The 27,433-nt window shown below is 38.1% G+C and overlaps 1 protein-coding gene across 4 annotated transcripts; it reads left to right on the forward strand.

Moving 5' to 3' along the window:
- Positions 1 to 170: 170 nt before the first annotated feature.
- On the forward strand, positions 171 to 26,312 carry LOC141906749 (myc box-dependent-interacting protein 1-like). 4 transcript variants are annotated; one of them, XM_074796067.1, is made up of 11 exons: positions 171 to 239; positions 5,705 to 5,785; positions 9,556 to 9,610; positions 9,917 to 10,011; positions 10,652 to 10,855; positions 11,385 to 11,546; positions 12,208 to 12,439; positions 12,543 to 12,599; positions 14,358 to 14,455; positions 16,361 to 16,735; positions 20,356 to 26,312. In XM_074796067.1, exons 1-11 carry the CDS (start codon positions 171 to 173, stop codon positions 20,434 to 20,436), a joined length of 1,509 nt encoding a protein of 502 aa, XP_074652168.1. In that variant the 3' UTR covers positions 20,437 to 26,312. The 4 variants fall into 4 exon arrangements, with proteins under 4 accessions (XP_074652168.1, XP_074652169.1, XP_074652170.1 ...); XM_074796068.1 differs by having other exon boundaries at positions 16,379 to 16,735; XM_074796069.1 differs by lacking the exon at positions 12,543 to 12,599.
- Positions 26,313 to 27,433: the final 1,121 nt, after the last annotated feature.

Below are 27,433 nucleotides of genomic sequence, written 5' to 3' on the forward strand. Positions count from 1 at the left end.
ATGGAGGCGGATAAAAAATAATTAGACAATTAACTAGATTATCCCGACGATGAACTAGAGGACTAGACTAAAGCATTTCTGCCGCGGGGTTTCGCTTCTTTGACGCGCTGTCGCGCGTGGAATGTGCTCGGAGCCATCCATCCAACGGCGTCATTCAATCGCCGAGCAAGATGGCGGAGAGCAAGGGAGGTATCTTCGCGAAGACCTTACAAAAACAGTTCGTCCGAACGAAACACAAGGTAATCGTCTTAAGGATTAACTTTAGATGCATCTTTACACCATGCACCTAGTGATCGGTGATATTTTATGTACGTGTCTTTCTTATAAATACTTCAAAATCTCGCTTAAACGTTCATTTCGGAGGGCTGGTCTTTATTTACTTCCGGGTTTGTGTCATTCAATGAAATTTTATTGACTAGAATTTCGACTTGTATTCTTTGTCAGGCACGGATAATTTTAAAGTAGAAGAGTTAAGTTGTCAACTGTTAACTCTTTGCATGCAAATTATGTCTGAACTGTATCCTGTTGTTTGTGTAATCATTGACCGTCCTAATTGGCATTTCAAGATATGCTTGAAAGGGGTCTGCACTGGATTACCCATTTGCCCTCTCAATTTCAGTAAGCGAGCGTGCTCTTGTGTTGAATTTCTAAACTTTCCATCCATTGTTGCCATCTCAATTTCTAGTTGTTTTGGTGTATTGTGTCTTTGCTGAAACTCATCCAGTTGTCTGTGGTAACTGTATTCATAGCTCTGGCTGTATATAAGGTTCGACAAATAAAGTTGTTGCTTGTTCAATGTTTTCCCTTGTGGAGGAATTTGATTTCTTCTCCGCTCGTTTATAATCAAAAAGACCTGAGTGATGGGTAACCTTTTCGTCAGAGTTGTTCGTGATATAAAGAAAATCGCCATTTTGATGCGAAGTACAGTCAAACCTGCTTAATCTGGATCAGTTTAATTCGGATTTTGATCTATGCTTCATTAGCCTTTCTTTTTCATCTACTCATAGTCTGATTTTATTTTGAAAAAAATTGAAGGGCAAAGGAAAAAATATGAAATTGAGAAATGTATTTTCGATTAATCCAGGAATTAATGCCAGTGCCAGTGGTAAAAATGCTAGAATAAAAAATCATACCATGGATAATGCCATAGGTAAAAATGCCAGCAGGAAATAGATGATTTTGCAAACATGGACTTTATGAACATTGGACATGATATTCTCATTTACACTAGATTTTGAATATTGAATGTGAAGTATAACATATTTCTAGGTAATTGAAATTGAGAAGTGAATCTGTGATTTGTAAAAAAAAAGTAAAAACCTAGGCAATTAGAACATGAGAATATATAAACATAGTACATGGTCTTATTTATTCTAGATGACATCTAGATTATCTACATTATTGGAAATTAGAAAATGAATGCACAGTTTAGATATAACATATTTTTAGATCAATGAATTTCCTGTTGTAATTCATAAAGATTAAATGATTCAATGAATAGTTTATCAGAAGATTTTTATTAGCTAGTTCGTTGCAATCTATCATGTCCAATCAACGATGAAATGAATAGTTCATTATTATGGTTTGGAATACCAGTTTTTTTTAAATGATGAATCGAATCAAAAGTTTCGTCGAAAGCATTAGATTAAAATCGTGGATTTGCTGTTATTATTTTGAATACGAATAAACAGATACAGTGCATATTTCCCTCTGGCATTTTTACTGTAAACCCTTTTCTATTACTGGTGTTTTTAAAATGGAAAGGGATCCAGAGGAAAATAGAAATTAGTTTATTCAAATATTTCCCGCGTAGAATATCTGAAGGACTGCAAAAACATTAAAACGGGGACGAAATTTGTGTTGAATTGAATTCAACCGAGGAAGACGCAAGACTTCGTGCGAATCGTGAGATCAGAAATTAAGACAGAAATTATTATCAACAGCAACAAAATCTGGGTTTTTTTTTTGTTATACTAAACTATCATAAAAACATGACGGGAGGGGTAAAGTTGAATTCATAGCCCTATGTCGATGTTTATGGCAGAATCCCAGGCGGCGATCAAGTAATTAGAAAAAAATCCTAAATATGAAGTACCATGTTTAATCTAGATTTATCAAAAATTCAAATTCAAAATGACTTTATTGATCCTTAATGTGACAGAACATTATTGGTGAATGTCATGGATTTCATCATTCCTGGATGTGCTCTCAATTAAGCGGGTTTGACTGTAGTTGTGTTGTTAACTTTCCATTTTATATTTTTACCGTATTCTTAATCGTTAAGTTTATGTTGATATTCTCGACTGTCTCAATCAGGTTTCAGGGTTTGACCTAAGGAATAAACGCCACTTGCCCGTATGACAAGCATATCGGAAATTTCGCTTGTCCCCTCAGTAATCGGTTTGCCCTTATACATCGGCAGTCAAAATTGGTGGCACAATCATCTGTTGTATTGGGTGGGAAAAGAGCTTTGAGAAATAGGCCTTTTGCACTAGCCCAGTGGACGAGTGATGATGATAACCTACTAATTGCCCTAATGAGAATATGCTTGTCGCGGGCAATCGGACAAGTGCTTAGATCGGACCCTGTGTTATCAGTTGGACTTCACTTGAAAAAAGTATGAAATTCATGTAGTTTTGTTTCATTTACTCTAACTTTATTTGGGCATTTTTATGCTGCGGAACTCAACGGGACTGCAGGGTTCCGGATAAACAGTAATATTTAGAAATATCCGATGAATTTCTGGATGTTACAACAACAAAAAACTATTTACTTGATGCATCACTCAGTGATTCATTCGGTTGTCGATTGTTATTTTGCCCTAAAAAATCAAGTTTCAAATTCGAAATTGTGTCTTGTATTACAATTACGTTGATGTTATAAGGTCTTGGTCACTGTGCCACTCGAAAAGCAAATGATGCACTTTATGGGGAACAGAGTTTTGTGGACAGGGGCCTATACAGAATATAATTTACAAAATTTATCTACAATATTTTCTTTGTCTTTAATAGCCTGTGCGTATTAATTATTATATGTGCTAAGCCAAGCAGGTTTATAGGCTTACTGGTTTTAACATTACTCAAAACAGGTCTATATGAAATGGTCATTCATTCAGAATTCCAGATCTTGACGTCGAAAAATATGTCTTGGAAAATTGTTTGCACATGATCTGTCATATCGTTGGCGGTTCCTGATGATTTCTCAAGTACCGGTACATTTCACTACATTAAACCATTGATTAAACACTACATCCTTGTTGTATTGATGAAAATGTTGAGATGCCCACAATGATAACAAAAATTAAATGATATAAAGTTCTAGTAGGCTAGTTTATTTAACGTTTCGACTATACATATAGTCGTCTTCAATGGAATATTTCGAACTTTAGTATCTATTTTTTTCATTATCATTGTGGGATTAACCATTGGTGAAACACTATATTCCGTGTGGTAACGATGTGTTGCAGAGAATCCCACACTAATAAAACGAGAAAGATGAAGTCCGAAAAGTTTCCTTAAACCTAATAGTTTAATATGTAATAGATGAAATCTAAGTGACGGACGCTTCGTCACAGCTTGATTCAATTTTTCATAGTAAGAAATGATAGCGATTGGGGAAAACAACCTCTAGTACGGGGTAACGAAGTCGAAAACACTCAAAATATTGTCAGTGACAAGGAGCACACTTAAATGCTGTTAATGAAACTGGAAAGAGAATCAACTCCAATATTCCATATTGAAATTGTACTGTAGTTGAACCCAAAGCAATGAATTAATGAAGAAATTAAATCAACTTAGTCAAAACTTGGAAAATTTAAAATTAATGCTCGAGTTAAGGGGTGGGAAGAAAGAAGATGAAACTGTAACTCTGTAACTGTAAGTTTTGATTCATTTCTGAAATTTGGGCTTGATATATTATAAGCCCAAATTTCAGAAATGAATCAAACCTCATAATTCTTTAATCTTATATTATAAGATCAAATGAAATTTAATATTTTAATTTTTGCGAGAAAAAAATTTCTCATAAATCAGGTCTCGGTACCACTGTCTGCTAAAAAGATTATTCTTTCGATTTGGATAAAGTGTCATTTTTTAATGGTTTAAAACTCTTTGTGAAACCATAATGTAACCAATGACATTTCGGTGGGAACTGAGAGGGGTTTTTGCAATATTGAAGAATTTTGACCTGGTAGTTAATTTAGAAATTAGCTCCATTTGGAAATAAAAGGAAGATGAGAGAAGATTACAACGTATTTCTTAATTACCTTCAAAAAGAAAAAAAATCGAATACGCGTTGAAACGCACAAATCGGAAAATTATTTTCTGCTAGAAAAAACTCGAATTAGCAGGAAATGCGAATGTCAGTACAATAATTGATTTCTCTTGCGAAAAATATACATTTCTTTCTAATCCGCCTGGAATACGGTTCAAAATAAGCAGTGCACGCAGCCAGCGGTTCCGAATTCCTTATTTGGTGAAGAAGGGGCGGAGACTAATGTTTTTGCCGACCGCGATGTTGCTGCTGCTCGAGAGCGAGACTACGCCGTGCCGATCCGCCGCCGCGCTGGCCGAGAAATTTTACGACTCTAACGCGACTCTCACCGCAGTTCTTAGGGTCGTTACTTTTGATTAAAAAAGTGTATTTCAGTGCTGCCGCTGAGAATGACAGCTGCGCGCGCGAGAGCGTAATTCTCCGGGATTCGAACCGCGTGGCACCGGGCCGCGGCCGCGTTTTGTTATTATGAATTCGCCCCTGTTGCTAAGGGAATTTCAGCTATTTTCAACTGGATCGATCAACGCGGTTCATTGTTAAACTATTCATCAACCCAATCTTGTTCGAAATTTCATGAAATAAATACATTCTGAAATAACCCGATCCATAAGTTACCGTATTTTAGTTAGTGGAATGCCGGATTTTAGCGTGACGTAATTCTACTTCCGATTTCCCCATGAACTTCAAACCGGACGTCAAGTGACGTCATTTTTTTCTGACTTTGTCAGCTAGTCAGAATCGGTTAAGAAGACACTTCGTAGTACCCACATATACGCGTTTACCAAAGGGACGTCCTCCGGGCGCCTTAGGCGCCCGGCGTCTGTCTATTAATTCGATGTTTTCACTACAGTCAATCCCCAATATACTGCCCTCCCACATAATGCCAAGTTTTCTCGATGTACATCTCTATACAAATACATTGTAAAACACCCCCGATATAATGCCGTACTCTCTATACCGCCAAAATTGTTCTGTACCCATGTGGGTGGTATATCGGGGTTGGCTGTATATCCTAATTTCTGTACATGACTATTAAGACGACTGAACTATGACTATTAGGTTATAGTCGAAACGTCGAATCGATAAGTTATTAGCTTTAAGGAAACTTATCGAACTTTATCCGTCTCGTTTTGTCAGTGTAGGATTCTCTTTACATTTCACTACAGTATAATAGGGACTCGGCAAACAATCTGATGACTTCATCGCTGTACAATGACTACAAGGTTTTCATTTCATTGTCGGTTACCACGTTATTACTTGATCATGCTTTTATCTAATCGAGGCAGCATTTCCTACTCGGGTCATGAATTAGAATGTAGAATTTCCTATCGCGTTCAGTTTTGAAGCCTGCAGCTTTCTATAATAGGTGTTGAGGTCGACCCTTTTTCGATTTCCAGTCGACGAGGATGATGATTTGGTTTTTGTTTTTCAGGTACTGCAAAATCTTGGAAAAGCTGAGAAAACGAAAGACGACCATTTTGACATATATACCAACAATTTTCACCATCAACAGGTAAGCTGAAACTGTTACAGGGCGGTCACTTACCTGGATATCGGGGAAAGGTCGGGGAACTTTTTTTCTTTACAAAAGTGGGAGAATTTTGTAAAAGCCTGGCACGGACGTGTAACTTTTTCAAGCAATCAAGCGTGATGGTCAAAATTGCTCGTTGTCGAACAAAAAATTGCTCGCCTGTAGAAACAGGAGACTGAAATAGCTTGTTGAATGGATTTGTTCCTGGCCGATATCAGCCCGATCGCCCAATACCAAATCTAGGTTTCTTTCATTGACTTGTCGGGGGATCTGAGGACTTCTCTCTAAGCTATGGCAACAATAAATCTATAAATGTGTTTATAAAAATGTATCGAAATAGATTGGGGCCAGAAAAAAAGGCACTCAGAACATTTTAGGGGGGAGGGTGCAATAAGTGGTCAGAGCCGCTTGAATTTTCCAATTGCAGCATGGCGCAACTGAAAATTGTCGGTCTGCTAGGGTTAGGGAGGGCATATAGATAGAGGTAACTGCAGGAAGGGTTGTTGACATTCGGCTGGCGGCGGGCATTCAGCTGAATCCGGGGACGTGATTGAATTAAGCGATATTTATTGGCACGGACTAATCTTCGTATCTGTTAATACGAAATGTGTTACAATCGAATTTAACAACCGTCCTTGTTCTATATCATCGCGTCATCTATATTTGTGTTAATGGCCAACTGTGCACATTCCATTGCCAGATACCGATTTCAGTTGCCTCTCTCCCTCCCCCCTCTCTCTCTGTCATTCTTGTTTGTGTGTCTGCGCTTCAAGTGGACGAATAAATCGATGAAACGAAACCAATAAAATCCACTCGGTTGACTTTTTATCCGCCACGTGTGCCAATTATAATCGTTCAATTCCTATTGATAGCGGAACAATTTTTTTCCTTCGAGGGTCAAATACCGAAATTATATACGGACGTATGTGACTTATATGTACACGAGTGTGCGGATGTTTTCATTAACGAATGTTATTCGCATTTTTAGGATGCGCGCACTGTAAGAATCAGGGGCGCCGCACTTTGCGTTTTGTTTAACGATCAATTTTTTTCTATCGACTTTGAGTAAAAGTTGGCGGCTCATACTTAAGTCGAAGTTAAGGGTTTACGGAGACGTTCCATTAAAGGTATTAGAAATAGAAATTTTTGTCGGCCGCTCTTAACTTATGCAGTGGTCAATGACAATGCGGTATTCCTCCAGTCAGGAGCCAATCAGTGATCCGTGCCAATTCGGCCCGGGCCTAATCATATTCTCTGTCTGATCGCGGCTTATGTTGTTAATCAATAAGCTGGGAATGAAAGCAGAGCTGCCAACTGTTCCTGATTTTCAGTATTTGTTACTATTTTGTAATGAGAAATGCTGATTTGATTTGTTTGATGCACATACAGAAATATGAAAGGTGTTACTGAGGGTATCACTGCTGATGACCGATTAATTTGAACATTTCTTTCATATTTCGATGAAATATAACTGAAAAAATTCGATTTGTTACTGATAGCGCTTGATAGAGGATGGCGGCCCAGTGAAAGGGTTGATAGTGATAATAATTTATTCTCATTCAACTAATTTACAAAATAAGGGTATTTTCACGATTCGGAATAGGAGATGTTAAACGAGGTTTTGAACACTGCTGCAACGTAGTAGGTGACTTAATAGGTCATAGAAAATAGTCTCAGTCGCTTACAAACACGCATACGGTTTTCCAGCGTAACAACAATGCCCAGTTGTAACGCCATTGATATTGCTGGTTGCATAAACATTTGATTTAGGTGAATGAAACCAATTTAGCGCGTGTATAAATTAGCTTTTGGAATGCGAGCGCGCGTTTAAGGCTGTATAATTCGTTAATCGGTGACTAGCAGCGGGAATCGACGAGCGGTCCGGTCTAATATATTATTAAGATAAAGTTTATCCGACGCGCTAGTTATACTGATGAGGCATTCGATTGAATATTGTACGTCATTGAATACGTAACCTGTCTCAATTAACCAAGAATTTTGATTCAATTTCTTCGTTGTTTTAGATTTAGCCTACTGGGGCTTTTCTGTGAACGACGTCCATATTGTTGTCAACTTATGGCTTGTTTCAATTACTTGGAGTACGGATTTTTTCCAAGAAATAAATGGGAGGGCTATGGGAAAAATTGTTGTTAAAACTAAAAAGTTTTTTACAATCAGCGTTTCAATGAAAATCTGTTTATCATTGAGTATTTTTCACATAAAACCTCTGAAGGACTGCAGAAGAAAATAAAAAAAGAGTGAAAAGTGTCAATTTTACTACTTTTCGTCGACAAATGCAGAATAACTTTCTGGACTAGATCCAATCACTACGCAAAGTAACCGATTTACTGCATTTGATATGTTTTCAGACATTAAACATCTTTAGGTTTGCCCTGCAATACATGTAATGCTGCTCATCATGGCAAAAGTAAATGCAATGTCTCTAATCTTCTATAGGCCTATATAATTTTGCCTCCCAGGAGAATTTTGGAAAAATGAACATAGACACAGACAGTTTTTCAATTGCCATTCGAGGGGGTATCATATTGTTTGTAAATATATGAAATATTCAGAGTCCATCATATTGATTGTAAATATATGAAATGTTCAGAGTCTACTGTTCATGAGAGAAATCCCACAATAACGAAGCCTAGATTGAAAAATTGAAATTATATATGAGGAGCGACGTTTCGGCTAACAACTGTTAGCCATCATCAGGCATACTGATCGCTCCTCAAATATAATCATTCTGATATAGAATTTTTCAATCTTGGCTTCGCTTTTGTGGGATTTCTCTCGTCATCATCATACACAGATATTGTGTATCTTCTCATCTAGTCTACTGTTCATGTTTTGCTACCTCCCGGTACAAGTTGACTGATGTACCTTTTTGTTTGTTTTATGTTTATTGCTAATGAAAATCTTGAATTTCTACTGGACCCTAAGCTGATATGAATTGCACCCTCATAGAACATATAACAACGATAATCAGTTGCAAAATTCTAGCTCATGACAAGTTCTATGATTGCGGTGAGTTTCAAGCTAACTGATTGCACCGAGGGATGTTGAATATTGAAATGATCAGATTGACAGGCATTTCGCCAAGTTGGCATGGCGTCCCTGGACCCCTAGATTTTTGTGGTTTTGACCTTTTAATCATCAATCATCATCAATTTTAATCGACATACAGCGAATTCCAACTCTTCCGAGTTGCCGAGTCAACTTAGTCAACCGAGTCACCACCCTAAATGGCCCAGGTTCCTAACCACTCCTTAAAAACTTCTAAACGGAAAATGCGTTTTGCTTGAAACTCCATGAGCAAAACGTCAGATACTCCTTTAAAACTCCGTCATTTTGAAGAAAAAGGCAATTAACGATTTTCTAAGTTTTATGCCTAATTTGGTACGGGTGGAACCGTTTAGGCAGTTACTGGATTAGAAACCGCGTGTAGTAATGTAAAAGATGAATATTTGCTTACAAAACCACCGAATTAATGGTTTACCGAGATCAAAAGTACTGATTAATGAGGAGCCTACGGAAATTGGCATGAAAATGATGCAGACGCTTCCTTGAAATATATGAAATTTTCTCCTTGGTAAACTCCTTTAAAACTCCTTATATCCAGGAATGACTGACCTGTAGGGATTCTGTGGCAATAGCTGTTCTAGGGGATGAATGTACAGGGGAACATGAAATTGATTGATACCCTATAACTCGGTAGATTAACGATTTATCATTGGTTGTATTTTCAGAGTCAGGCGACTAGATTAACGAAGGAATTAAAGAACTATATACAATGTGTAAAAGGTTTGTGTGTTTTATTGATAATTGATGTTGCAGATTGTATTATAAGGCAGTTGTTGAACGAAATTGCAGGAAAAAGAAGCAAATTTTTCACCCCAAATAGGCTAGAAGCTGGGAAATTGCTCGTCCTTGGTCTAATTTCCAAATTTTTCTGGCGAAAACTGAAGCTCCAAACATTTCCACCTTAACAAAAAATTACACTTGCATGAAAATCAAAGCCTAAAAGACACGGCTGGCTTCAGGCCTGTGTTACCACCTAGACTACTAGTAGGATCGATAATTCTGAATTTGGTTTTTGTTTTTCCATAGCTGTCTCCATCGCAAGTAAAAGTTTATCAGAAGTTATCGAGGAAGTCTACGAACCGGACTGGACGGAGCATGCCGAGGTGCGAGAACTCGTTGAAGTAAGTACTGCTGAGGGAAATCCAGATATCCAGATATGGCATGCATACATACTCAGGGATTTACAGAACCCTTGCGCTGCATATAATGAGCTGGGCTTGTCACAAAATTAATACATTTTTGATTCGATGTGCCCAAAACATTTGTGTGATGCCGCTGAGGATTCGAATTTGAAAGAAATGATGCCGACATCTTTAAGTCTTTTACTTGAAGTTGGCGATGACACTTGATTTCAAAAACAGGACCTGGTATAGATTCATATGCAGATTATTCCAAATGCCATTACTGGGTAATCAATTATTTGATGTATGATTTTGATGAACATGTTCACTGCCAGGACAAGTTATCGTGTTGTACAGACAACATTACCATTAATTCCAGCTTCCTGAGATCGGGCAGTGGCCAAAGCGCAACTAAAAGTCATCTTGCAGCTGGACCAGATAAGATATGATTATTGGAGCTGCCCAGTATATTTCAAAAATGAAAATTTTGCGTATTGTAACAATTGGGCATTGGCAAAGGAGAGCGCAGTAGAAGATTTGCGATTGGCAGCAAACGTGTCAATGGTTCAAATCTAATGAAAAATCCTTTTCGCTTTTCTGATGTGCTGTCTGATGTTTTTTCGTTCATTACGCATTTCAGTCTCAGGACTTACTGTGGGCAGATTACGTCAATAAGTTGACGGAGCAGGTACTCGGTCCGTTGTCAGTATACATGGCGCAGTTTCCCGATATGAAAACGAAGATCGCGAAACGCAGTCGCAAACTGGTCGACTACGACAATTCCAAACACCACCTCGAACACGTTAAAAGCGCCAAGAAGAAAGACGACGCTAAGATAAGTAAGGTTGGTTGAGGAAGAGTTTAGCGAGTAACGAATTAGCTTAGAACCCGACCCTAGCTCCCTCAACGACGCGTACCCCTGACGCTGTACCGCCAGCTGAAAATCTATATGGTTCATACCCTGAAAAAAATCGTCTCAAAATAACACCGCCGACAATTTTGTTTCATACGGCCAACGCTACCAGGCTGGGGGTGGATCCAGGGGGTGTGCGACTCCCTTTTTCCAGCTGAGGGACCTTGGTATTTTCTCCCCAAAAAAAGAAAATGTTGAAATCAAGAGCATATTTCATTCCTAATTTCAATCGGGAATCAAAATTTTCTGGGGTAGGACCCCTCTGACCGCCTGCTTACCTTATGGCGCTTTTGTGTAAGTAATGACCCGATATTCCATGTGCGCCCCCTTTTCTCAAAAGCTACGTAGATCCGCCCCTGTAAGCCGCCCACTGTTTTCCGATTCATTATCGTCGGAATTCTAACCACCATTGAAAACGTGTTTCTGAATGTGCTGATTTGAATGTTTTATTCCCCTGTAGGCTGCTGATGAATTGAAAGATTCGAAAGACATATTCGAACAATTGAATGACGAGTTACATCAAGAATTGCCATCTTTGTACGATAGCAGAGTGCAAGTGTATTCCTCGACGTTACTACAGCTTTACAGCAGCGGAGCTACTTTTAACTCGGAAATCGGAAAGGTGTGTATTCGCCCGTTTTAAAGCATTGTGATCGATGTCGATTTATTATCATGTCAATATATTTATGATGAATTGATACATTGTATACAATAGACATTATGAAACAATAGACTCTGCTCATCGACTAAACTTGGATAACCGTTTAACTCATATGTTTCTTGATATATTTCCTTGAAATAATATACAAAAACCAGTATAACATCTACATATCTCAAATATCACTCAAATTTTCAGTCTGACTTGAGTGGAGTGTACTATTGTACTATACCTAGCCTGTCTTAACCCCTCAACAGTTTTGAATGAGAATTAGTTCATCTTCAGTGAAATTTCAAGTCGGTTGTTAGGCTTCTGAATCTGAAAAATTATCAGAGTCATTGAATAGATATATGATTCGCTTTCTCACTGAGTTTGTGGTATAGATTACATTAAGAATTGATTTACTAATGAGAAAAGTTGACACAAATTTGACTGAAATGTAGAAGAAATTGAAGGGCGGTCACCCGCAGTGAGCAAGCGATCCTGGTGGATCATCGCGTAATCCTCGCTTGTCACTGTTAGCGTTGCCGGTATCCCATTGAATTCTGGCCACTTCGACCTTGTCAGTTAAACAGATTTAAACGGATTTTACCGTAAATCTATCATCTACTATATTTACCAACAGGTGGAGCTACAATTATCGGATACAATGCAGGAACTGGAGCGCGAGTTCAACGCCGGTGAATTTCGAACGTCGCCGAGTCACAGTCAGTTGAACGATTCCGAAAAGCGTTCGTCGATTGCCTCGTCGGAAGGAGGTTCGTCGCACACGCACAGCCCCGTACTTATTAAAGCGTCGCCGAAACACAACTCGATTATCAACGAGGAGACGAAAAAATCGGAAAATAAATCAGAAGGTTAGTTTGCAGAAGATCGGATGGATTCTAGGACGCCCCTCGCACAATTCCCCTTGTTTACTATTGGAGTTGATAAGTAATCATGAAATAATTGTGCATTTAGCAAAGCGTTTGCATAAACAATCTGCGAAAGGATTTCCAAAGTACAGTGAACTATTAAGTAACAGTTTTTGTAATTTGCCTTCATGCTTATCTGTACTGTATCTGTCTTGCGGCATGCCTGGGATCTCTGTTCATAAGCCTATGGAAAATTGGGTCTATGCCCAGTGCAGGAAATAGACCCACAAAAACGAGACCGATTTGTCGATTATGGGTTTGCGCAGGCGTTTTCCGCAGGTGCACACTGTGAAACAAGAAACACCAAAATGAACCTACAGCGCCACTTGTCTTGTGATTGGAAAAGTATTAGTTTCATCACATGATCCCCGCATGTTGTCCCTGATTGGTTATTGAATTATAGCATTTCTTGTGTAGCTATTCTGACCATAGCACACGGCAATCAAGCAAATGTCTCTTGATGAAATCATATTGGTTTTGCCGAAAAGTATTTCGGTAAACCATGTTTGATGTTTCTTTGGAACGTGCACTGTTGTGAAAGAAGCCAGAAAAGAATTTCACCGGTCACCCTTGTTTAATGTCTTGTGGCGTGCGCTAGGTTTTAAGCTAGCCCTCTTTTATCACTACCTATATGCGGGGCTTGACTGTATCTAGAATTATGTAATTCAGAAAGATATTTATCATTCTCTCTAGTATCATGTCAACAACTCGGCAGGGACTCGAAACTGATGGCATCGAGACTGCCATACGGCAGAAAACCCTACGCATGCAGCTAAGATGATGTCATTGTTACCCAATCAAGAAATCCCGTTTCATTTTAGCCCGGGTTTTCCATTTAGAGTTTATCTGTGAAATTTGATCCGGCGATTATACAACGAGCAATCTTTTGTTGCTGCACATTTACACGCGGTTAACCTGTGCCTGTACCTGCGCAATTGGTCCAGTGTGGCAGGGTTTCATACCATGTCATCGTGTTCGAATACCTGCCGATGTTGGAATTATTGCTGCTTACATAACTGTTTCGAAGCCTTCCTTCATTACTTAACTAGCCTTTACTCAATCGAACTGCGTATGCTTCTTCTTGCGAACATGATTCAAAAGGTGTTTGACATTTTTCAAAACCATAGAGGCTGACGTGACACATATGACGTCATTATTTGTTTGACCATCGTAAATATGATGACGCCAAATGTACAAAAAAAAAGCATGATAAAAATGGGGATTTAGAAACTTTGGGTATCTGTCATTCAAATGTCCACATGAGGCCGATGAATAAGATGACAACAGATATATCCCTGAAACAAATTAACCAGAACTCTCATTCCAGACCTCAATGGTCACCCATTCCAGACCTCTATGGTCAATCATTGTTATTACACATAACGAATCGGGCAGCAGCACGAGCTAATGCTAAAAAAATCATGTATGAAACATTCTCTCCAGAACAAGCAATGAGATACAAGCAGATACCAGGGGCCATTTGCTCAAAAGTCAGTTAAAGATAGTATCAAGAGAATCTCACAATAATGAAGAAAAATAAAGTCCGAAAATGTTTTGTCAACTTTTCGACTATATCCTTAGACCTACCGGTAATAGGCCTAGTTATCTTCAGTATTCCTGTAGATATTGAAGGTATTCCTGGAGTTGGCTACCATTTTCAGTACAGAATTACTTTCGCCACTTAAGAAGTCTCGTATTTCGCTACCATGCTGAATAAGCCCCGAATAAGCCTTTAATAATTCAACCGTGTGACCATTTAATATTGTTCTAAAATCAATGCCACGTAAGCCCATGAAAGGAGGATTGGAGTAAGTTATTGAAAAAAGTGATAATCGATAATGTTATTTTTTTGGAATTGTAGAAAAAGAAGATGTAGAAAATCATACGACGGAAGAAACGGCTGTCGAGGAGGAAAGCAGATACGAACCGATCGAGGTGACAAATTCTCCTGTGAAAAAAGTAAGCTAACGAACCTCAGCATGTTGCGGAGTGTGAACGCATCATCTCTACTTCAATATGTATAATTTATGGGTATAAATCCAGCAGCCAATACACTCGCAGTCAGTTTCACAGTTCTTCGATAAACAATTTAGTTGTTTTTCAATTAGATTTGAGCTTGGTTTTGATTGTGATCCAAAACTGAAAATTCATTGGAGAGATATAAGATTCACTTTCTCCCTCGCTGAAAATTCATTTGCTAATGACAAAAATTGATTCAAATTCGATTGAAATACACAGTTGAACCTCGTTTACACGATTCTGTTCAAGACAAGACCTGTTTATTACGATGATTTCTAGCACGTCCTGGCTAAGATATTTATATCGATCAAGATTTGGATAATACGAAACCCGTTCTATACCATGATTTCACTTTTGCCAACAAATTTCGTATTAACGAGATTCCGCTGTAGAAGAATTTGTAGCCCAGTTACCGGGGGCATAACTGCATAACTGCATAACTTAGTGCTAACTGTGGTTAGGCAGAAATCGCTGTTAGCTAACCGTTGTCTTCGTGCGGCCTCTTATTTTAAGTTGGTTAGCCTAACCATGGATAAGCCACTAACGACGGTTAGGCTAACTTGGTTTTCCTGCGCCCACCCCTAGTGAATCATATCGCTCGCCACGGTAGTGTTGCCGGTGCCCCCATTTGACACTCGAGTTTGATTACTGATAGTTCATTTTCAATCGGTTTGACTTCGTAGTCAAATCTCAAGTTGGTTTGACTTCGTAGTCAAATCACAAGTCGCAACTGTGGACCTGGCTCCTGATTGATGAGAATGTAAAATCATACATTTTCTTTAAATTTTGTGATCATATAAGCGCGAACATTGCGAAATTTCTTCGTCTGTTTCGTGCTACATACGTCAGGGACCGCTCATATCGGATCTGACCAACCAAGGAGGATGCGTTGAAATAATTTGTATGATTTTAGAGGCTCAAAAATACCGCTCGCTGACGAGTATTTACCCTTTCACTGTGTATACCCCGCTATGCTATGTATAATCCATCCACACTATATTGCATCTACCCTGCAGTCCGTGTAATTGTTGAAATTAGTTGGAATCTCTATTGAAAGACGGCAGCACCTGTAAAACATTGCAAAATCATATCAACTAATGATGCGCGACACTACCAGGTAGACACGATACAATGGTATGCCTCGTTTCCCGAATTTGTTTGGCAGTATCGGTTGGTTAACTGCCAACGGTTAAGGGTTTTCGACTTGAGCGGAGTCTACTGTATTGGGGGGTGATTTTATCCTATCGATTTGTAAAGATCGTCGTTTTTCACCATTCCATATTCCTCTTGTATCTATTCCTGCATTGTTATCCTCTCCGAATTTGTAACAGCACCTGTTTTTCTGGCCTTGTTTTATCGACGGGTTGATGATGTTTTCATTGGAGAAACGAAAGAAATATCTGAGATATGTCAATTTATTGACCTTAAACAATTAAATGTCATTTTAATACGTTATTGGAAAATTGATATTATAAGGGATTCGGTTAGTTATCAACATAGTAGTTCCCGTCGATAAAACTGGGCCCAGGTGTAAGCAAGTACAGTAAACCATGTTTGAGTCTGACGTTTTGGATCCGGGAGATCTTTTCAACTTCGAAAAATTCAGATTTTGATATCATCTAAGCTGCGCACACGCAGGCTAGTGCGGAATGGTTTGTCTCGATGCCATCAGGTTTCGAATCCCTGCCAGGCATTGATGCTACTCTGTGAGAGTTCATTTCGATCAGACGAACGCACGGTTTACCGTATTACCGCATGTTTCCCGTTTCTGCGGTGTCGGTGGCTCTCTTCCTCGTGTCGTGAAAAAAACTTATGCATGCTTTCGGCGATAATCGTTTGTTTCAGTCGACGTTTTATTTCCAGGTGGAGCCACCGAAAGTCGACGGCTACGACAACGTGTCGATGCCCGGTCCGCCGCGACCGGACGACGCTCCACCAAAGCCGCCTCCGCCGTCGACGCCGACGTCGGCAAAAGCGCCGGCGAAGGTTGAAGATGATAATGAGGAGGACGAAAAAGAGAAATCCGTTTACGTCGTCGACGAGGATTCGAGCGCCGTCTATCAAGTCCCGACGAGCAACGAGCCGACGGAAGACCTACCGGAAGGTGCTTTGTACAAGGTGATAGCCACTCACCCGTACGCGGCCGTTGACCCCGATGAGCTGAATCTAGAGAAAGGCGACATTGTCATTGTAATCAAATTCGAAAATGAAGAAGAACAGGTAGGGCATGATATTACGTACTCATTTACGCATATTCATTTATTCTTTAAATCTACGGTGAACAGGGTGGCCACTGACCTGGAAAACTTGAAGAATAGGAACATCTAGAAATAATCGGGAACAAAACGATTCTGGGAATTCAAGAAATTTTAGCAAAAACCTGGAAAACTCAGGGAATTTGGATAGAATTACAACAAGTTATAATATATTGATACATAAATGAGTAATGATGTATTAACATTAATGTTGTAATAATACACCGGGAAAAAGCTTAAAGCTCGAATTCCTTCATTACTCTCACACAAAATCACCCACTTACGCAGAGAATAGCAAGTATAACAAAGAAGTAAAGAGTGATAAGATTTTCCAAGCAAAAAACAAGATTCTGAAGGAGATATATATGATAATTGACACATTACTGTATCACTAAATTTTTTATCAGTATCGAGACAAAAATTTTTTTTGTTAGATGATTTGAATGCTATATTCCATTATCAAGTCGAGAGTAAGGGGTGTGTAGGTCGTATTGTTGCCGGGTGTTATACTGGTGAATAGCCGTATTATTAGTAAATAAGTTGTCAAAGGATTTGGAAGGGTATTTTTGTCATAGGCCTATAGATACATGAGTTTGGCCTTTTGGTGATGTCTTCTAACTTAAGTATATTACTTGACTCTTGGTAACAGCCCTAATGGCCTTTTTCTGAAGTTGAAATGGACTATTAATATTTGTAGGATAATTACTTCCCCATACAATGTTACAATATTGTAAATAAGGAAAAACCATTGGGTAATACAGTTTAATCAATACATGATTTGGCAAGAAGAATAATAATTTGCGGATGATGACAACACTTTTAGAAATTATTTTTGGCAATTGATTGTATATGGGTTTTCCAGTTTAGATCCTCATCTACCTGTACCCCAAGAAATTTAGACGATTTTACTTGGAAGATTCTGCTATTGTCCATAAATAATCTAAAATTAGGTTTTTTTCTAGCTCTACTAATGACTATATAACTAGTCTTCGAAATGTTTAATGGTAATCTATTACATACAAAGTAATCTGAGAGACTTTTAGTTTCATTATTAACAATATCCTGCAATAGAATTGGATTATGGCTGGAAAAAGTATTGGTATCATCAGCAAACAATAGATACTGAAAAATTTCAGATGCATTTACACATTCATTGATATGCAGAATAAAAAGCAGAGGACCCAAAATTTATCCTTGAGATATTCCACAAGTAATATATTTGAAGTTAGAAGTTAGATTATTAAACTTGACTGATTGTGACCTCTGATACAGGTAACTTTTGAGCCAGCTCCCTGGCAGTCCTCTGATACCGTAATATTCCAGTTTTTTAGCAGGACTTGATGATCGATGGTATCAAACACTTTGGATAAGTCTAGGAAAATGCCAATGGCAGTTTCTTTTTTTCTAGTTTTGTAATTAGATTAGCATTCAATAAAGCCAGAGCCATGGCTGTTGAACGGCCCTAATGGAAGCCAAATGATAATTAGAAATTACATGGCAATGGTCCATAAAGCTAACAGTACGATAACAAACTAATTTTTCTAAAATCTTTGCAAATGAAGGTAATACGGAAATAGGACGGTAATTGGAAAATATTTTATTGTGACCACTTTTGAATATTGGTGACATCAACGCTCGTTTAAGAGAAGCTGGTACATTACCCAAAGAAAATCTAACTAAGGCTTATAGATAATATCAATTATTAATTTATCCAGTTTAAAGCTTATTCCATCAACACCACAACTGCCCTAAGGCATGAAAATTTTCACGATATTTTCCATTTTTCTGCAATGACGGGTGCTAGAAATAGGTCATACTCTGTGTACAGTTCTTTAGGTAGTAGATAAAGTGATTTTGGGATTGTGGAATATCTGCAGCTAATTTGGGTCCGATTTCTGTAAAAAAAAGTATTAAAACCATTCGCTATATCTAGTGGATTATTCAAAACCATGTAATCGACAACAAACTTTTCAGGAAAATTTCTTTTTCTTAGCTTATATTGAATTTACTAATGATCACATCTTTTAGAATCGTTATGGACCAAAGAGAAATCTCGTGAGTAGTACATTTTTTTGTAGCTCTCGCGCATTCAGAAATTATGGTTCCGTATCTTTTAAAAGCCAGCTTTGCTGATTGGGTTTTTTCTTTTAAGTAGCTCTTATGAAGAGCTTCTTTTCGCTTTGCGGAAGTTAAAAGTCCTTTTGTTATCCAGGGGTTTTTTATGTCTTTGTACTTGGAAAATTTCCTTGTTACATATGGGAAACTATCAACTAAACGTTTCTCAAACAATGCTAGAAATTTAACATAGTGCAGATCGACAACTACAGAATCGATTAATGTCAGCTTCAATAAATGATTTGCATGAAACTAGTTTGAACATTATTTAACTAATATGAAAATTGGTAAGTGGCCGGAAACATCAGAGATCATTACACCTGATCTGGTTTTATCGGCTTGGGTTCAATTACAAAAAATATTGCCGATAAGTGCAGAAGTTGTTTCTGTTAAACCGGTTGGTCTATCTATAAGTGGATAAAATGAGTAACTGTATAAGTCAAGTAAATAGGTTTCGGTCGGAACATGATTATTTGACTGAAGGAGATTGATATTGAAATCGGCCACCAAAAAGACTAGTATGGCTCCTAATTCGAGCCTGAATTGCCTTAAAGTCATTCTTAAAAAGTATTTAAACAATGAGCAAGACCCTCGGGTATGGAAGAATGTGCCAATTAAAAATTTGTCTGAGCCATATGAGATTTCTATAAACGTATATTCAACTGATTTCATGTTTGGGATAGTAAGATCATCTCGAGTTTCATATTTCAAAATATCTTTAACGTAGCAGCCAATACCACCCCCTCTCTGACCCTCTATACTTGTAAGTATTGAGTTGTATCCACTTAAATTGTACAGAGTTGAATTGTCACTACTAGAAACTGTCCATGTTTCAGTTATTCCTATAATATCGGGGGGGGGGGGGCATAGCATAGTGATTTAAGGTAAACTGTTAGGTGCACGTAATTCTTATTTATGCTTCTTATATTGACATGACATAGACATAAACTGTCTTTAGAAAGAGTGTTAAACTAATCACTGGTACAATATGAGCATCTCTGCTCATTAGGTTCAGTTAATGCGTCTGCCATAATAGACTCTAGTTACGATATATATATCCTTATTTGTTATAATAGTTACCATTGAACATGGTGCTTTTTCAGTAGTAGTTATACCGGGTGGAAAACATAATTACTTTTCAATATGAGTATTTATAAATGATAAAATAAAGAACTTGTTTATCTGTATGTTACAGGAAAATATAGAAATAAAGTGAAACGTCAATGAGGGCAATGAGGGTATCAGTACGTGATTCGATGAGAAGTGAATTGTAACATTTCCACATTTGTGTGTTAGAGTTAACTCTGAGTTTATGTTATTTCATTTTCAATGAGTTAACTCAGAGTCAAATCTGAACTCACAACTGAGGAACTGGACACAGGAGATTGTAAATGGGGCAGAAAGTGGCCACCCTGGTGAATAGAATCGTTCGCTTCGGACTTTATACGGTAACGTTTCTTTTCGTTACAGGACGACGGTTGGCAAATGGGCATCATCGAATCGACAGGGAGAAAAGGCGTTTTTCCGGAAAATTTCACGAAGAAAATATAGTTGAAGAAGACGACGGCGTACACACGTTGCGGCTGTCTCTTCGGAGATGAAGCCAGTCCCTTGCCTCGACTGCTGAACATATGGTGCATGCAGCTTATACGTATACACGAACTGAGCGTGGTGGTGCAATCTGCTGCCTCTACATTATTCATCGGATATTACTGTTAATTCTTTTCAAGTCGTTCGTTGTTCATCTGAAATATTTAGCGATACGAAATGATGTCTCTCGTCTTTTAAGATCTGCACGCGGGGTCCGATCTAAGAAATGAAAGCCATTTGTCCAGGGGGCAAGCATATCTGATATTTCACTAGTGTCCCCTCATTAATCTACTCGTCCTACACAGGCAGTCCAACTGGTGGTGAAATCATCCATTGTATTGATTGGGAAAAATGCTAGGAGGCGTAAAAATGCACTGGCACGGTGGACCAGCGATAATGATAACCTACTTGCCCAAATGAGAATATACTTGTCCCGGGCAATCAGACAAGTGTTTAGATCGGACCCTTGTATGATGAATGAAAGCGTACCAGGGTATGCCTCATACTGTAGCCTAATGGACAACGATTTAACCTTTATTTTGGGCACAAGCATTTTTCCAGTGTACCTCGCTTAATCCGGATTAGTTTAATCCAGATATAAACGGGATTGTTTTGCAAAAGCCACAGTCGACCTGACAATCTATTCTAATCTGACAGTTTCGGAGTTTATCTAATAACGATGTAAAGTAATTTCAGAATATAGACGTTACTAAGGAAGGTTTTTTTTTAGAAGTTTATATGTTTGAATTACTGTATATCATTAACTCTGAAACTGTCATATTAGAATAAATTGTTAAAAATTACAAAGTTCTCAACTGTGGGTTTCGCTAATTAACTTCAAATACTAAGATTTAGTCTACCAGTCATAAACCGGATTGAATTCATGGACCATAAATTATCTGGATTTAGCCGGGTTTACTGTTATACATGTACTTAAAATTTAAATGTACGACTTGATAAACTGAAAGTCATTGATAGCCATGTTTTCCATACAGAGACCTACTCGAAATACTTAAGTTCCTACTTTTTGGAGCCTTCGCGACGAGACACCAATCAACAATTTCAATAGCATCAGATTCTGAATTCTTACTTCATCTTTGAGGACAGAGTTTTTCTTTCAATACTCAAAGACGATGGGTTATTTTTTCATAGGTGCACTCATACTGCACTCACGTAGTAGTATGTATGGTATGGGCATTGCCACGGACGAATTTGATGGAACTATAAGGCCAAACAGGCGTTTGTAGCCATCTCGCAAGAAAATTTTGAAGAATTCAGGCATAAAAAAGAAAAGAAAAAACATTTTCCGAGCTCATTTTCCGAGCATTATTTCCATTATTCCAATTATGGGATGAAATGAATGCATCATCGATAGCAAAAGCCTGGAACTTTGGCATTTCTAAATCAGAGAAGGTCCTGCTGGTGTCGCTACTATGAACAGCTACGTGATATAGTGAAATTCTTAGTATTAAGTAAAACCAATCCTTTTCAGATTAACGGCAGAGCTCGGCGAATATTCCGTAATTATATTTGCGATTATCGGCTGCCCGATTAAGATCGTAGTCGGTTCTTTGCCGCTTAACTATACGCTATTACTAAGGCGTAAATCATGCCCTTAATTCTCCCATTTTAGAGAGACTTGTACGCTCTGCCGTTTAGAGGGAACCGAATTGCCGATGATGATGATGATGATCGCTGAAATTAAGCGCCGTTAATGGCTGTTATCGCATTATAATCTGCGCGTAGTAAAGGTTATTGACATCATCTCCTTGGTTAAGTTAAGGTTAATTTGCCAAATAGAACGAACGGTAGACAACTGATGTGGTTTGACCACGCGAATGATGCTTGAAAAGATGATTGTTTGATTCTGTTAACTAGTGGATAGTTGATGAAGTGACAATTAAAAGTTCGTTGTTACTATGGTATTTATCCGTTTATGCAATAGACTCTTCCAAAGTAAAAAAAAAACTGATGAATAAGTGATATCAGTGAAAAAGCTTGCCCGAGAAGTTTTACGCATTGTTTTTGTAGAAAAGAAAATATTTCGGCTAGAAAATTGATACCTTGTTTCTCCTTTTCCGTTGAGCTTGGAGGTTGACCCAGCCGGCTGGCCGGCCACCCTGTACATGACCATTTTCTTGAAAATCATAATCAGGCTAGCCATAACAGACCCGGCAGTTAGATAGACATCTGATATCCGATATACCCGATAGGTATGAATTGGATTATAAAATTCATTGCTGTTTACGAAATGAACCGTCCGATTAGGAGAAACGAGGTATCATTTCATTCTAGCCGTAGTGTTGGATTTCGTCGCTTGACTTGCCAACAGTTGGAAACTATGTAATGTTCAATTTCATGATACTGAAAGTTCATCATTAATGTATCGATTTCTGATTTTCTCGTTGATTATTTGAGTCTCAACACTCGAAATCGATTTCTTGCCATATCGTTAGCGTTGCTGCACATGTTGACAGGTTTTTCGAGCTGGTCGGTTAAGATAATTACGAACAGGTTGCAGCCTTCTTTATATTGTAACATTTACTTAACTAGTCATATGTAACATTTCATTGATTATACAATACGTACAGGAGCGTTCAAATAGAACATATGGTCGATTTTACCATTTCTAGACCACCCTCCCCCTTTTACAATCTTGGTACTTAATTCATTGACAAACCCCCCCCCCCCACCCGTATATATATTTTGAAAGACCACCCTCAACCAATGAATGGGCCATAATATGCTGCTTAAATTGTTGAGCTTTAAATGAAAAACGCTGAGTTAGTCGCTAGAATTTGATAGTGACGATGTGTCTATTATATAAAATCATGTAAATCTTAGAAATAGGATATTTAGAGTGGGATGATATTAGAATACTGTAATTAGATATTCTGTATCACAGGGGCAGATCTAGCTTTTTGGAAAAGAGGGCGCGCACTTCTTAATTGGGCCGGGTCTGAAAATTTTGAAAAATTAGATGCATTCTGAGCACTTTCCTGGTTGAAATTCGTAATGAAATATGTTCGCAATTTCACCATTCGCTAAATAAAAAGTCTTGGGTAGAAAATTCCAAGGTCACTCTGTCGAAAGAAGGGGGTACGTCTGGATCCACCGCTGTATCAGACAGTGTTTGTCTTAAACTGCCCTCCCACCATATGAAGTTGTACGTACTATATGAACGCTCCCTAACTAACATGTACCGGTATATATACAGTTGACCTCGCTTCATTCGGATCATGAAATCCGGTTTAAGAATCATATTGCATTTTGAGTATTTTCCCGGTTGAAATCAGGAACGAAATGTGCTCACGATTTCGCCATTTAATTTTTTTGGGGGGAGAAAATTTCAAAGTCACTCGAACGAAAAACCGTGAACTGCCGGCATCCGCTCCCCTGTGGGCCAAGGGTGGTGGTAAAGTCACCCGATTGATACCAACATAAACTGATCCGCAACCGTAGTGGGTCTACTGTATATGTATATAATATATATGTATGTTTTCATATCATGCTCATATACTAGTTTATCATTTCTTAGATTAAAAACTGAATCAAATGAAAGATGAAAGTAGTTATTAGCGCGCACACAATATTATACTAGTATTTCAGTATTTCGACAGCTATGTACTGTAAATGTGTAGAATATGCTCTATATTATTGGCAGTCGTTGCGCTTTCAGAAACGAGTTCACACGCAACATTTCGCGCATCGGCGATAGAATTGTTCGAATATATATATATATTGTTTTTGCGATGTATGAGGGTTTTCTGCGTGTATTCCATTCATCAGAACTGATGTTAATAATGGGACCAATATTATTATTATTATTTTTATCATTATTATTATTATGAAGTGATATATGAAATCCAAGCGTTATATTAATTCTATATACGATCGTATGTGTCTGATAATCGTATTGTGTATGTTTTTATTCTGTTTTCGGTAAGGAACCCGCGCGCAATTTTCCATTCGAGGTTATGCGTTTAAAGAAACTCGATAATTCTGATTTTGTTCGTATTTTCGAATAATCAGAACTAGAAGTAGTTCATTCTGGTTGTATCATAAAGACACACACGGAATGTTTAGGCTGTTATTTACAAGATTTTTACTTTAGGCTGTTATTAACAAGATTTTTACTTTAGCAAGGACGGTTGGGATGATGGTCACATAAGCCGCGATCGCACAAACTTTTTTGGCCACTGTTCTCACGAGTGCCAAATGGGCCAGTGCCTGTTTGCCCCGGTCAAATTTGGCTCGACCAAAAACGAACCAAATTTAGCACGGGACAAATGATTGCGTTTGAATTGCATTTGGTTCCGGAAATTACTCGCTTTGCTTTGTTTGAGCATTGTTCGGTATCGAGTCAGTGGTTTGTGTGTGAACGCACTCTCTAATTAGGAACGGGCCAAATTTCAAATGAATCGGGCTTGATCCATGCCAATTTGGCCCGGGCCAAATCGTCTCCGTGTGATCACGGCTATTAAGAAGAGTTAATTGGGTTTGAGTCCTTTTCCTTGTTTCAGATAGATAACATGGGCCAGACCTAACTTAAGTATAAGTATACAATGTCAAAGATATTGGACACGTGTTCCACAGTTGTGAGTTTGAGTTAACTCTTGAGTTAAGGTTAGTTCATTTTCAATGAGTTAACTCAAAACTCTTGACTCAAAACTGTGGAACTGGACCATGTACAGTAAGAAATAACCATTTTCCTATATTTGGTATCTAGCATACTGGTCGTCGGAACTAACATTTGTGTCAGGCCCCTGTGAGGTACGATGCGGTTCGAGCGTTAAGCCATGAACCTGGCTTCATTTTGTGAAAGGCTTCCTCCCGATACAGATGAAGATAGTGATTAGTTAGTTTTTTTCGGTGCTAAATACGAGCGCGGATTTTTAGATTCCGTTAGTCGTAAAAATGCTTATTGTGATATTTACTTCGAGGGTGTGTCGCTCAGATTATCGTGTGCCCCGGACAAAATATTGAGGACTTTCTAACAGCGCCGTTGCTCCAGCTACGGCAAAATACGTTTGCCTCTGATGGGAAAAGACTTCGGTCGAGTCGGATCTTTCGGGCCCGTAAAAATGTGTCCGACTTGAGAGACATATCCGAGTTGGATGTTTAGTATATCCTATATCGTGTCACAAAAACAGTTTTAAAAAACATCCGATTATCAGAGCTGATCGAATCCGACTCGGGCGGAGTCTACTCTGTTTGTGCTACGAGATCCTAGGCGAGTGGAGTCGACTGTTTTTGAAAATGAACTTATCTTGATCGGGAACCTGGAACTTCGGGCCCTAACGATAGATATTAGATATGTGGCCAGGTTTCACTAGATCGTGATTATAGTAGAACTTGCTTAATTCGGATTTTTCAATCCGGATTTTCATTTCGTTCTGATGAAATATTCAGTCCGTTTTACCTGGAAACTGGTTCCGAATTTTGAATACACTGTAATAGTTTACATGGTTCAACCATGTAGACTCTTAGAGTCAGCCCCCGATATACCGCCCACATCGGTGCAGAACGATTTTGGCGGTATAGAGAGTATGGCGGTATATTGGGGTGCTTTACTTTGTATTTGTATTGATATGCACATTGAGAAAACCTGGCGGTAGGCGGGATGGCCGTAAATGGGAGGGCGATATATCGGGGTTGACTGTATTCATAATTCAGAAGAAATCTGGACAGTCCCTAGTCATCCGAATAACGGTGAGTTCTACTGTATTCCATATTTATCGCGTGTACGTTTCAAGTAGAGCCTCCGGGTTCTTACACAGGCCTTTTAATATGGTTTGGGATAATTTTGTTAATATACACGGCAATTCTTCATTCGCTCATAAGCGATATGAATGTGTGTGTATATATATATAATATATATATATATATATATATATATATATATATATATATATATATATATATATATATATATATATATATATATATATATATATATATATATATATATATTTATATATATATATTACACGCGAACCTTTCTAACTCCAGCTGGCACGGGTATCGTTTATTATCAAGAAATTTGTGATGTTTCAATGATTTTGTTTTAGCGTGTTATTCATTAAACTTTGCCGAATTTTATCCGAATGTAAAAAAAAGGAAAATGTCTTATATGCTCCGATATTAATGTGTACTTACTCATTCAGATGATTGAAAGTCCAATGTATATTTTGCGACGGTCATCGTACATTTCATCTAGAAAACATTTTGTAAATATGTAACCTACATGTATATTCTTTCTACATATTGTATTATTATTATTATCATTATTATTATTATTATTATTATTATTATTATTATTATTATCGATATTATTATTGATATACAAGCAATAAATGAATATAAGCCACCCTTAAAATAATCAATTTGTGTTGGTCGGTCTTTTCGTGCGTTTGACGGTAAGCGTATTAATTTTATCATCGGACGCGATCTCGGGAATTCTTTAAGTGGCGTTTTACCCATCAAGACAGTTAGAGTCGGATTCCACGTGTTCCAGAAAAAGTCCAGGTGTGCCAGTTGCACAGTCGTGACTTAAGTCCAAAAGTGGTCTTAAATCTTAAGACCGGTCTTAAGTTGTTAGATTGGCTTTAGAACTAAGTTGGTCTTAAGTCTAAGCCATGACTGTGCAACCAGTCCCCAGCTAGTACTGGTGAGAGCGGATTACCCATCGGCATACCAGAGATCATTTCGTCAGCAAAAATGGTAAAATAAAAAAAAAATTCTTTTTAGTCTGTGTTTTCATCACAATTTTTCCGAAAATAAAAAATTGTGATAAGTCTATCTTGTTTTCAATCTTACGACTTGCAAATAATTAGGTTCATCTGAATGGTTAGGTTCTTGCGGAGTCCTTACGAAGTTTTGCATGGAAAATGCTCAAATAATAATAAAAAAGTGTTTCCTGTTCCCTTCCTTTTTAAAACGCTTATCACAGAAAAAG

Source organism: Tubulanus polymorphus, chromosome 6 (genome assembly GCF_964204645.1).
Source record: "Tubulanus polymorphus chromosome 6, tnTubPoly1.2, whole genome shotgun sequence".
Taxonomy (NCBI): Eukaryota; Metazoa; Nemertea; class Palaeonemertea; order Tubulaniformes; family Tubulanidae; genus Tubulanus; species Tubulanus polymorphus.

Bases quoted from the DNA above. Each gene is read 5' to 3' on its own strand.
- LOC141906749 (XM_074796067.1), top strand. From the start codon at position 171: ATGGCGGAGAGCAAGGGAGGTATCTTCGCGAAGACCTTACAAAAACAG. The intron at 14,456-16,360 runs GTAAGCTAACGA...CGTTTGTTTCAG, and splicing joins CAAATTCTCCTGTGAAAAAA to TCGACGTTTTATTTCCAGGT. The intron at 16,736-20,355 runs GTAGGGCATGAT...TTTTCGTTACAG, and splicing joins TCGAAAATGAAGAAGAACAG to GACGACGGTTGGCAAATGGG.